Genomic DNA, 13,798 nt, shown 5'->3' with positions numbered 1-13,798 from the left:
GGACGAATAGGATGCAGGTTTTCAGGACGACAACCTGACCAAACCCCTTATTTTTCCGCAGTTTGGTTCATTATCTTACCGAGCGGGTGTTGAGCGGGTTGGCGGGCGGACACAGCCACACATTCCGGCCGAGTCGCCGTCCCTAACCACCATCGAGGCCCTGCCTGAACCCGAGTTCGACGGCAACTTTCTCCCTCCCGACATTTCGACGACTTTCCAGGACCCCGACACTGGGTCCAGCAAGGTGTCCCAGCCCCAGGACACCCCTTCTTACGGTCTAGAAAACGGCGGCAACTCCAGAGAACAGCAATCCTCGGCAGAGAGCGGAGACTCAAGGTATGCTAGCTCCCTTTCCCCGCCAAAACCTCCGTCTTTTTAGCCTCCTTTGCCAGTTTTTACCGGCTAAAAAGTAGCGACCATGCCATGCATGTTATCGGGAAAGAAGTGGCTTATTGTACACGGAAAATATAGCCACATTGTGCTAAAAAAGTTCAGCTAAATATGGCGAGTTTTACCCTCTCTTGTAGCATATGGTTGCGGAAATAGAGGAAAAACTCAAGAAGTAAACTGAAACATTAGTCTGTTTATGGCCATGTTCTTTCTGTTGTTTTTCTGAGACTTGAGAGGTCCAATATGTACGATACATGCCTCAGTTTTAGATCATTTCAGACAAAAACAGCATTTCTGTGCTCATATATCATTGGGGGGTGTAATAGTATGTACAGAAGCAACTTGTACTGCTGTTTTTAACTTTTATATGTGAAAGAAAACTTTTTTCTATGCATTTGCCACTCGCACATGTTGTTGCCCCCCTCCCACCCTGTGGAAGAACACATACACAGTGCTGTCATTTATGACTTTATAGCCATGTTGAGAAAATGTTTTTCATGAAGTTTTTCTAGAATGTGTTTGTTCGAATACAAGTTAGAGTTTAGAGTTGAAACATGCAGGAACAAAGTTTTGTGAACCCTTCGATACAAGACTTGAAGACATGCCTGTTTATGTTTTTACAGCCCTTTTTCAATTTGCACTAACTCATTAGACCCTTACTGTAGTTGCAAGTAAGGCTTGTGGACATTACTGGAAATAGAGGTTTCTTGAGTGACTAGTGACTGCATTATGACAAGGCTTGGGTTGATTCGAAGTATTCTACTGCTGTTCTTGCTCTGAACAGAGACAGACCTTGGTGGTAGACACATGCCTGACACCTGTAGTGCTACAGGCAAAAACTTGGGTTTTCATTTTTCAACATTACTGATTGTGAATGTCTCTTGTTTTATTGAGATGTGAAGTCAACATTGAAGCAGTTACAATGAAAGACCCTTCCACAGCAATAGTTGTAGCAAGCCAACAGTGCTCAAATTATTGTGCTACAGGGTTCGTGTTGTGGGCCATTTGCTTTGTATCAGTAGGTGTTAAATACAATATGCTAACATTGAATCTTGCAGTGTTTTTTTCTGGAGTTAAAGAGGAATTGATAATCAGTGTTTTACTTACTATGATAATGTATTTTCTCAGCAAATTTTTGAAAAATGATGTACTATTCTCTGCAACAGTTATGGTTTTTCTAATTCAATCTATGGAACAGTACACATCTTTTCTAGTAGACATGGTCTGTACAGTGTATTTTGGACTTTGAGTTTACTTAGATGTTCTTTGGCCTTTTATTCCAGTGTGTGTTGCATCAGCCATTGAGAAAACAGTTTATCTCTTACATGATAAAAGCTCCCATGGAGGTACTGTGATAGCAAGATATCAGACCGACCATTGAAAAGTGTCCTTGAAATGAAATCTGTCGCAGACAATGCATTACAACCACATTTTTAAAAAAATCGTTCCGTATCAAGAGTTCAAGACTCTGAAATAGTTTGAACAACGGGCTCAAACTGACAATCAAGAGCCTTAATGATATCATGAACAACATGGGAAATTGTTGTATCACTCACTCTGCTCCAGACTTTTTACAGTGGACAAGTCGCATCTTCGATACCAAGGACCCAAATCCGACCACATTGTTGTTTTGTGGGTTTGAACCTTTATAAAAGATTGTTGGCATTTGAGTGAGGTGTACTTGGTGTCTGTGTAATGTAATGCAATATAATTAGAATTCACGTCACATACAAGTTGCATTTGTACGTCAGCTTTTTCTTCGTCCTCTGCTGAGTTGAATCCACCCTGGACCCCCATGCCTACACACCAATGTTTGGGCACATGGGTCTCCTTGTTCCAAGGGAGAGGGGATAATATTGTTCTACCCTTTCTAAGGTTTTTAGTGATAGAGTATCCTGGCCATAGTCAGCCATCTTGGAATGTTTTAGGTATGACATCATGTTCTACTTCTAGGAAAGAGGCCCTGTATGAGGGGTTAGCTCAGCACACTGCCCTGAAGGAGGACTGGTCTAGAGCACAGACAACAAACCAGGACTAGCTCAGCTTGGGTCCATTCTTGTCTACTGTTCTTGTAGTATATTTTCTATTAATTTTCTAGCTGTTGTGATTTTTTAGGGTGTAATTTTGCTAATTTCTTGTATTTATGTAGAGGTGTAGCTTGTTTTTTTGGAGCCTGGTGTTTGCCTGGAAAGATAGTCGTGTCAGACAGGAGTCACGATGGACTGTGAAGCACCTAACCATGTGTTTATGTGTAGAAAATTGCATTTAAAATTTGTCCAACGTGGTAATAAGTGAAAAGGGTATTTTGGCTTGAGGCCAAAGCCTTTCCTCAATCCCTGGACATGTATATCTGCTTCAGCTAATGTTGTTGACGGCATCTAGACCATCTCTGGCTGGTCAGTCTTTTATCCAGGCAGTATGAGTCGTAAACGATTGTCTGTCTGTAAAATAGGTGTTTTTAATTCATTGAGATTATTTTGTAACGGGCCCCTGCAGCTTATGTGCTTCAAGTGAATACACAAAAGCCATCTTGTCCATATGGAAACCCCTTTTTCGTGGCCATTTCACCAAAATTCTACCACGGTAGCTTCACACCGACCAGGGTGTTCTCCAGAGCACAGACACCAAGTCCCCAGCTACAATCTTGGTGAAGAATATGGTTGATTGTTCATTAAAGGCTTTTTCCTGTACATGTATGTTGAGAATTTTCCCACGGTGGGCCCCTGGATTTGTCGCATTGCAGCTGCAGAGGAGGTCACGTAGGACATGTTGTTTACCGGAGGGAGGCGGGAAGGCAAGGGGCGGCCCAGGCAGGGCCTCTCCACCACACTGTGCAGCATTAACAGTGGTCCTGCTTCCAGGGCAACTTGTTTAGGTACACTTTGAGGGTAGATTCTGCAATTTGGTAGAACTAGAAGGTTTATTTTGCAAGAATATGTTGGTTTTTAATTCGCTTTTTAAAGAAATAAAGGCATGCCTATAGTATGAGTTACACAAACAAGAACATCAACTTCAGTGTTCTAGGACAATTTTATGGATTCTTTCCTGCACGTCATGTCTTATTGAAACTGTTACAGAATCAACTCTTGTTTTTAGCAAGCCTGCTTCGTCAGAATGGATTGAATGCATGAATAAAAGTCTTCTGTGCTCAAATATTTACAGTATGGAAAGGCTTATTGTCTTCGTTGTTTGCTGACTAGGGTTTGGTACCTGATACTGTTCTAGACTGGAGACACAACAATTGTACAATGTCTGTAGTCTTGAGACTCCAGAACACAGTTTTGATATGCATGTGTTCCTTGTATTTCTAGCAGTATATGCATATTTGTGGTAGATCCATTCTGACAGTTGCTCTAAATTCTAATACACAGCTACTGTAGCCTGTTTGTTTGACCCTGATTCAAATCACAACAAAGGAAAGATGGCCTTGGGTAGTTTTTGGTTTGTATTTATGCTTGCTTTATTCTGATGTCTTCCAGAAAATTGTTTTTACAGGCAAGATTTGATAAACTGACAAGTTAAGTCGAATTTTTTGTCAGCATTTACATATAGAATGAAGTCATGGACCGAACTCTATAGCAGCTAGTGCTGTTATTCGCTCAGAAATCAATGAAGGAAAAATTTGAAAATAAACACTGACTGTCTGTCCATAATATTTGCACTGGTTGTCCTTTTTGAGAAAATAGTCTATAAATGTGTAGACTGCCTTTCAAGTTTCGTCGTATCAGAATTCTACATACTACGACTATAGTGTTCACTACAGGGCCTTAGTAATGAGTTTTACCTTGTGTTGTATATAGCTAAATTGGTGTCTTTAGGGTAGTCTTTTTTGTCATAAAGCTTGAATATCTGATATAGACACTTTTTAATGATAGACCAAGACCCCTTTTTTTGGTACAGGAGAAAAAAGTTGGTCTCTGTGCTTACTTTCTATAGTTTTTTTAAACATAAAATCACATGGTTGGTGTGTGTCCCCCATTGGAGAACTTTTTCACCCGTAAAGCTTTTATCATTGATGTTGTTTGTTATAGCAACAAAAAAGTGCAGTAACAAGATGCTTATAGTTACGTTTTCATGATACATTTATAGAATTACAATGGGAAAAGTCTTTATGATGAAAAAAAGTTTTATACTTTGTTGCAACCTTTTTCTACACATGTACACTTATCAGTAATAACACATTTATATACTTTTTGTTGAAAATTCAGTTATGGAAACTGGGGAAATTACAAATTTTACAGAGTAGATTGAATCAGTATGAAGGAAGACCCTCGTCAAAAGCATTGACATTTTTATTCATAACTTTTGTTTTAAGACCAAGGCCTGAAAACTGCCACAGGGAAAGCTTGGAATTGGAACATACTTCAGAGCAGTGATTGACAGCAGATACATGTACAGTATCCTAATTTCATGCGCGTAAGAAAATGAACTTTTAGAATTGAAGTTTCAATAAGAACATGGAGATCAATTTGGTATCAAAGAATTAAAAGATTTTCACTTCAAAGATGTCTGTTAACAGTGTAGCAAGTAGCCCAGAACACACAGACTATTTAACAGGAACTGAAACATGTTTGTAAAACTGACTTCTTGCCGACTCTGTCCATGCATGACTTTTATGGGCTTTCCTACAAACATTTTGAGAGAAACACCTCTGCAGTTCCAGGATAAGCTGCTAGAAGACTCAAGCTCACAATGTACTGCTTCTTGACACCCCAAAAAATCAACCTCACAGCATGTCCAGGACAAAACATACTCAATCCGAATTAATCCGGAAGTTCTGCTGCAGTATCAAGGGAAGCCGCCAGGAGGCCCAAAATTGACATTAACCTTCGCAAGAGCTACCCACATACCAAATATCATCACAATCCATCCAGACCTTCTTAAGTTACATTCACTGCAAGTATACGGAAACACAGACAGACACACAAATAGACTGATGCACCCAAAACATTGTTTTCACAGCGGTAGAAATATCACAAGGATAATAAGAAAGACAGTAGAACCAATGCGGGGTTTAAATTCATGCATGCAACTTGAAATTTTCAAAAACTTTTTCCAGATTGCAAGTAAGAATGAAGACAACTTGCAGGGTCTGAAATTCAGGCTTGTTATCACGAATAACAATCAAGCTAATCAACTGATCTTACAGCCCCGCCCACAGCCACTGAAATGTTTGAAATGCAAAATAAAAACAGAAAAATGCAAATATTTAATGGGCATGCATACACTCTCTCATTGGTTGAACCTCTAATTGCTATGCTATCATGGGTTTTACCAAAAGTTACCAAAATGCCAGAAAGAGTCAGGAGATGGAACATATTTAAGAGTATGATAGGGATATGTAAAAACTGCTCATGCTATGGACAACGTTTGGTCTGAGAGTTCTTGATCAGGATTCTTCAAGCTGTGCTATCACCTCAAATGAAAAATGTACATATCAAAACACGTCTATCAAAATATGCAAATGAGTCAATACCTGTCGAATCCCAAGGTTTGATCTATTTATTTTTTGGGGAGAACAAAAAATGCATGGAAAAGTTTATCAACTAGACAAAAAAGTAATTTTAAGTGTTGATGAAGGTTAGACATTCAGGTAGGAAAAAAGGCACACCTCTTGTGTTACTGTGCAGTTGGTAGAACAAAGTTACCTCACTATGTAAGTGACGGTGTGTAATACAAAATAAATGAAGCAAATGGATAAATTCTCTGAAGCGTCAGATGCTATCTGACTGCTAGTGGATGCTATCTGAAACATTTGACTCTTTAGAAATTTATCCACTTGCTTGGTTATTTTGTGCAATGTAGTGGATAACTGCTCTACCAACTGCACAGTCACACAAGAAGTGTGCCCTTTTTTTTGAAAAAGAAAAAAAAAGCACAGGTATGTGACATGTGGCTTCTTGGCTTAGAATGACAGTAACTTAGACTATTGAGTTTGAGACCTTGTTAAACTTATTCATGCGTCCAGGAAACTATAACTAAGAAGAACAGTTGAAGTGATCACTTGACCATAGTTGGTCCAGTAGTTCTGCTCATGTTATCCATCTAGAAAACTACATATATTGGCAAGGCCTGCATTCCAGAGAGTACACAAACAGTCAATCCTGTACAAGTGACCACCCCTACATAGGGACCAACTCGTATTGCGACCACTTTTTGGTGGAACTTTCAATAATTTTCCCCATCGACACAAGCATCAAGAATCCTGTCTATAGTGACCACCTGTCCACAATGACCAGATTTGAGCGGTCCTATGAGTGGTTTTGTCAGTAGCATTTTGATTTTTAAAATGGGCAAATAGAATAAAAGAACTTTGATCAAGAAAAGTTTGAGAAAAACGTCAGAAGAAAAAAGTGATTTGTGACCGTATGTGACTGAATATCGTCTGTTCTTGTAACAGATAGATCTAGAACTTAGACAATTAACAGCTTTAAAAGTATCCATTTTTGGATGAATTCTGTGTCCTTAGGTGTCATTCCAGAAAGATGTCATTTCCCTCTTGTTTCAAAACAAGTTAAAATTGGAAGGAAAACTTTGTGAAATATTCTGGTTGATAAGAGTTTACAGCTTCGTGGTTGCTGAACTCTGACAAAAATGGTCTATGATTTTGCCTTTAGAATTCATCAGTAGAAGGGTTAAAATGTTACATTCAACGTTACATAATGTTACTTTTACATAGATATCACCTGGCCATTGTGACCACTTTTTGGTGGCCCTTTAGATAAGTTTTTCCATTCACACAAACATTAAGAATCCTGGCTATAGTAACCACCTGTCCACATAGTCCAGATTTTATTGGTCATCCGAGTGGTGTCTTGGGCAGTTTTGACTACTTTTGGACAGTTTTTTTAATGACAATGTCTGGTACCGTCTATTTTGAAGGTATGAAGTATAACCTTAAACAGAAAATACCACAGATATATTCAGGCCCATGTTAGAAGACCTATGCTAGACCAGACGAGGTCCAGAGACTTGCCCACCTTGTCAAAGGCAAGACTACTTTGGTAGAACTTGGACAACTTTAAACGTATATCATTCAAACTATGAGGTCTGTGTGCCCAGGTGTCTTTCTAGAAAGGTGTCATTTGTTTCAAAATAAGTAAAAATTGGTGGGAAAACTTTGTGAAATACTTTGTAGTTACCTAACTCTGACCAAATTGGTCAATAGTTTTGCCTTAAGAATTAACTGTAAAATTGTTCAAATTTAGTGTTGCTTTTGGACAGTTTTTAATGACAATGTGTGGTAATGTCTATTTTGAAGGTGTAAAGTGTAATGTTGAACAGAAGATACCACAGATTTTGTTTAGACCTTTGGTTAGACCAGACCAGGTCCAGAGCCTTCCCCACCTTGTCAAAGCCAAGGCCGCTTCGGTAAAGACCACGTAACAAACAACAGTAACATTCTACCTTCAGCCTTGCTTACTGTAACAGAAAAACTCCTCCCTTGAACGGGCCCCTATTTTGCTGCATTGCAGACTTGAAGTAGAGGTCATACATACAGGATTCTCCCTACTGCACACCAGCCATGTCGGCCACCAAGATCTCCCCGTCAACTTCCAGCACCCGGCACTCTGGGTACCGTTCCTCCTCCCCATCTGCATGGATGTGGTTGTGGATGATGCTCTCTGTGATTTTGAGGGTTTTTCAGGGTTTAGAATTTGCTGTTTTTGTGGAGGTTGTGTGAGGAAGTGTGTTTTAGGGGCGAGGTCTTGTGGGCAGCCATTGTGAATGTGGTGGATGATTTTGCATGCCCTTGCCACTGGGCAGAAAACGGGTCTGCTTTACCTCTGCTTGTATCCAACTTCAAGATATGTTTGTTTTCCTTGGTCATAACATCTAGCTTAACAATTATCAAGGATTTTAGGGATGTTCATGGATTTTGTAGAAAAAATCCTGTTTTTGTTGAATTTTTACCGTCAGTCTGTGCCATGTTATTCAGTACCCTAGTGAACACCATTTAGTACAAGCTGGTCTACCCTGAATGACACAGAACAGCTTTATCCAACACTGACCCAGTTTTGTAGCCCTTTTGCTTCCTTTCTGAAAAGAGCCACGGATATCTAAAGCTGTTGTTATTCAGGTGTGAGGCCCACGTTAAGGGGTCGATGACGCAGCTGGAAATTGGGAGGGTTGGTCTGGCTAGACCCGGCCGTCTGGCCTCACAGGCATGCTTTATGGCCTTTGTTGTCAACTGTAGCCATTGTTGACGCTGTATTCTTTTTATTAACAGAATATGAGTAAATTTTATTTGTGAAATGCTGTAAAATTCTTAATCCTATGTCAATAATAATGTTGGTTTGAAGAAGAAATTTGTTGCTTTTCTGCCTAAAAACAGCTTCAGAAAGGGCCTTCCACTTGTTCTGTGTTACCCACAGAAATGAAGCACTTTTCTGTTGTTGTTCTGTTGTTTTTAGTCCGATTATCTGGTAGATTGTACTGATAGCCATGCTGATCAGGTTACAGTAGCCGGAGGGGCCATTCTTTACAGGACAAACAGACCATGGAGGCCTCCCTGCACCCAACCCACAGTCAACAAACTAGGGCAGGGAGAACCTCTGGGACCATTTCTGCTCTCATTTTTAAGACTTTTAATATCAATTTTTTGCTGCAAATATTTTTCTACAGTTCTTTGTAAATGTAAAGAAGGTTAGCCCAGATTTTGAGAGACTTAGATATTTTGCTCTGCATAAAAACTGCCTAAGCCTTGACATATATTCTAACCCTACATGCTTGTCAAATAACAGCCATTTCTATGATGGTTGTGTCTGATACGTAGTCTTTTTCCAAATTTTAGCAAATTTGCAGTTTCTTTGCAGCTGTATGTGTAGTGTAATGTCCAAAGGTTTGCATGAGCCGTTCGGTTTCGAGCTGGGTCGAGAAATGAATTTGCTAGACCTTCAGGAATAAACAGAGCTTGTTCCAGCCACTGGAACCACTGAAATACATTGTTGTTGACTGTTTACAGGCGTTATGTTTTATGTCTTCTTTACTTGATGTTTCATGCGAGTTTGTAGTAACTCTTGCACATCCACGAAACATCTAGAGCTTCAGTAATTCCATTGTTGACAAATGCAATGCTGAGAAAAAGAGTGAAAAACATTGTTTACCAATGCACAGTATATGTTTACAGTCTTGTTATTGTTTATCACAAAAACCTTGGATAAGGTTTGCCTGAAAGCAGCCAGTTGTTTGGTATGTTTAGCACAAAGAAGTTTCAAACTATCTACAACAGAGCTCTTTTTAAACTACCAACTGATTTCTTTTCCAATTTGAAGATCTTTCTGTTGAACCAGTTGCCCAGCCAACTTGGAATGGCAGTGGCAACTGTTATATTGTACATTGGACAGTTTTATAGTGTAAAAAGTAGTCATACAAAATGTGCCCACTTTACAAAGTGTGAAGAACATGGTATTAAAAGTTAACTGTCTTTCGGGATTTGCCCAAAAATGTGATGTAGTAAATTTAATTGGCTCTATTTTTTTAAACCAAACTTCTCTACTTTTGCAAACCTTTACCTTTTACAAGGTTATGATTATTTAGGTTTTAAGAAATTATTGGAAAGAGGTAATAATGCTTACACTTCAGCTCTTCAATGCCTTTGAAAGTTTCAATATCAAGTCAGTTGTCAAAAGTTGTTGAAACTTTGAACGTGAACTTTGAACTCACCAGCATTTGAAAAAAAGGCTGATGATCTTCATGTAACAGAGGCTGCAAGTTATAAAGTCACTGCATACTTAAAAAACAAAAAGCAAGTAATTTTTACAACAAAACACTAAGGAGAATAGTTTTGGAAACAGAAATTAGAGATAAGCACAGCCAAAGAACATTTTGCAGACAATTTACATACGTTATACATAGTTTCCTGAGCACAAAAGTTAGTTCAAAATCTATGTAGCATATGTTTTAAAAAGATTTCTTTAGATAGTTCTGTTTCTAAAGATCTTTCTTGTGTACGAAAATAAAAGAAAGGACTCTTCTTTGATGGAAATTTTGTGCTGAACCAAAGTTGAACTGTAATTTCCAACACAACAATTGGCCATTCTCGACTGTCCAACTCCTGCCTTTCTCAACAAATGAGCAATCCACTGCTTCTATGATGTCTGTGTTTACAACTTTTTGTTGGAAATTACAGTTCTACTTCGCTTCAGAATTATTTCTACCAACACAAATGAACGTTGAAGCTAATATCAGTGTTTGTAATTGTCTTTTCCCAAGTATCTTTTCTTAGGAGTGTTCTTTCCTCATGATAATACTACTACAGTTGTAGTAGGTCTTGATGTCTTTGACAATTTTTGTATCGGAAATTACTGTTCTAATCTGCTTCAGAATTAATCCTTGCTGTTAACAACACAGATAAACTCTCAAGACCATATCAGTTTGTAATTGACTTTTCCCAAGTATCTTCTGAGTGTTCGTTCCTTACGTTCAACGTACAACACTAAATGTTGTAGTAGCTCTTGGTGTCCCTAGCACATCCCCAGAACAGCTAAGTCTGAAGCTTTACGTTGTAGCCGCCACCTGCCTTCTGAAATGCCTGTTCTGAGGGGCCCGCGCTCCTATTGGTCAGTCCATTTTGAAATGTAAGCGATGACATCATGTCTGCAGGCTGGGGCCTGTGCAAGGGAGAACACAGTTGGACTGACTGGGCTGGAGGCAACATCAGCAGCTGGTGTTGTGGGGAAAACATGACTAGACTGTGTACTGAAGAACTCCTGGATTGTTTAAATTTATAGAGATTAGACAGTTTAGGATGTGTTTTTGTTATATTTTGTGGGTTTTCCTTCTGTCAATGTGTTTTGTGGAAAGGAAAATACAGTATGTTGGGAGCATTTTTGCTCCAATGCTGTTCTTGTATCTGCAGTTGTGGTGCTACTCTCCTGACAAAAACCAACAAAATTAATGTCTTTTGAAAGGAATATAGAGAATATTTTGATAGCTTTTGGTAGATCCAAAAAGCAAATGTTTAATGGTTAAACCGTTCCAGTGTTTGTTCAGTTGTGTTGCTGAAAAAATTGACCTTTGCTGCATATTTGCTGAGTGTTCTACTCTGTATAAGCTGTCATGACATGTTGGAAAGGGTAAACATTGTTGCTTTTTTTTCCTCATAAAATATATTTGGCCCCTTTATTAACCAATTTAACCTGTGACAGGCCATTTTTCTGAATGTAGCACGTTAAATAGAACAAACAGTTTGAGTGAAAAACACACATATCAGTTTCTCCATTGTAAAACTACCCTGTGATAAAATCTAGGAGACCACATATTGGCAACAATGTTGTAAAGCTATTTTCTAACCATTTTGTTGTCATTGTGGTGGTATTTTTAAGGAGCTTGAGTTCTATTTTCTTTGGTTCATTGGTTGCACATACATGTGTACATAACTATTGTAATTTAGGTTAGAAATTAGGGCGTTGACCCCATATCTACAAACTGGCTTCAACAGCTAGGGAAAGCATCTGGGATTGGTTTATCAAACTCATTACTTGACTGTATTACCTTCTAATTTCTTTTATTTTGAAATTGAATGTGAATAGATTTCATATTTTTACCCCCATTTGTGTAGTGCTCTACTAAATTTCTGCTTTTACAAAGGCTGCCATACAGTAGTAGTAGCAAGGGATGTTATGTTGTACTGCATGTTATCCATTCAAACAATTTTACCAACAGTTGTGTCTGTTACGTAGTCTTTTTTGTAACAAAGCACAGAATCTCAGTTTTGAGACTACCATAGGATAGTGCATGTTTTGTAGATATGGTTTCAGTGGTTAGACAAGTTTGAGTTGCAAATTTAGCATTTTTACAGGTCTTTGGAAGTTTTAAACAAAAGCAAGGTGTTGGCCATTGACAACAAATAGTCCTGTGACAGCTCTTGTATGTGTATTGGGAAGGTGGGATAGTCTGTTTGCTTCTTAAATCATTACATAAGACAGGCAACCCTTATATGATATGTCTAAGAACATAAGAAGACCCCTACAACATTTTGTTTAGTTTATAATTGCACAATTCTTGTGATATTCAGTGACTGGAGTGTCAAATCCACTGCTAACTCCCTGCCTTCTGGGAAATAGCAAATAGTATCAGAATCTCTATCTGTATAGGCATAATAAAAGCCAACAATATTAGATAACAGATCCAGGTGGTTCACAGGGGAAACTAAGGTTGATATTACACCTTAACCCATAGAAATTGGTACCAAAATGCACATTTTTTTACCCCTATCCACAGACCTTTAATGTCAATCACTCGTTGTCTTACAATTGCAATATATGCTATCTTTATGTGGTTTTGCATTGTTTAGGCTCTTCAAAATGGCTGGCGTGGTCATTTCTAAAAGTGTTTGTTGTTGATCTCACTGAATAAAACTTCCAGGTGCACCTGAATTTAGAAACTCCTTGTTGATGTTGAAGTTTCTATGTAGATTAAAAGTTTGAATGATGCAGTGGTGCTGGAATGTTCTTAAAGTAACTTACTTCTTCCTCCTCACTTTCCATGCTGCTAGAAAGATGACTAAATGGTAAGACTAGATATAGGAGTAATAGGCGTGTAGTGATGTTGTATAGATGTTGTAGTGTCCTAGCGATAGACTATGTGCACTCTGTAATAAGAACTCTATAGAAGATGAAGAACATTTTATTCTAGAATGCTCACTGTACAAAGATTTACGCATCTCTCTGGTTAACGCAATACAACTAGACCAGAGATATACAAACTTAACAAATGACAAACTGTTCACATACATGATGTCATCGAATAATCAATCGGTAATTGAGAAACTCTGTGAATTCGTGTACACATGTCTCAAGAAGAGAGAAGTAGCGTGTAAACTTTAGAGGTAGATAGAACATAGAATAGTTTGTTCATTTTTTTTGTTTTTGTTATTACAATGCACAATTGTATTACTTATAATGCATTTAGCCCGGAAGGGCATGAACATGCAATAAACATGAATGAATTAATGGAAAAGGAGTGCTTTAAGTGGAGGTGGCCTTCTTTTACATTTGCATCTTATGTTTCATCCAGAGCAATGTGTTCCTTTGAGTTACCCTTCAAGATAATTGTAAATTAGCTATTTGGCATTCTTATTTTCGATACATACTTTAGTTGAAAACTTTGAAGCAAAGGTTTTTATAGGTCAGATTACTTGTCTGAAATTGAGCTCTGAAAGCGTCCAGATTATCTTTGTATATTCAGAGGGTTTTATTTGTATTTTACCTTTGCCTAGAAGGGTATGTTTTTGGTGCCGTTTGTGTGTGTGTGTATCTGTATGTCTGTCTGTCTGTCAACAGCATAACTCAAGAAGCCGTGGATGGATCCTTGTAATACTAATATTTAGTAGGTGGGTAGGGGTTGGGAAAGGTCACATTCGATAATTGGCCCCCCAGCATCTTTCTAATTACTACAGTGGAAT

At 38.4% G+C, this 13,798-nt stretch overlaps 1 protein-coding gene across 1 annotated transcript in view; it reads left to right on the top strand.

Moving 5' to 3' along the window:
- Positions 1 to 13,798, top strand: part of LOC136429000 (chromodomain-helicase-DNA-binding protein 1-like) — a 52,165-nt gene that overhangs the window by 757 nt on the left and 37,610 nt on the right. Inside the window, exon 3 of the mRNA XM_066418877.1 lies at positions 62 to 336. Within this exon, the coding sequence (XP_066274974.1) occupies positions 62 to 336 (275 nt within the window). The remainder of the gene's footprint in view (positions 1 to 61; positions 337 to 13,798) is intronic.

This window comes from Branchiostoma lanceolatum, chromosome 2 (assembly GCF_035083965.1).
Source record: "Branchiostoma lanceolatum isolate klBraLanc5 chromosome 2, klBraLanc5.hap2, whole genome shotgun sequence".
NCBI lineage: Eukaryota > Metazoa > Chordata > Leptocardii > Amphioxiformes > Branchiostomatidae > Branchiostoma > Branchiostoma lanceolatum.
The sequence above is the reverse complement of the archived record's forward strand: the minus strand, read 5'-3'. Positions and strand labels throughout refer to the sequence as shown.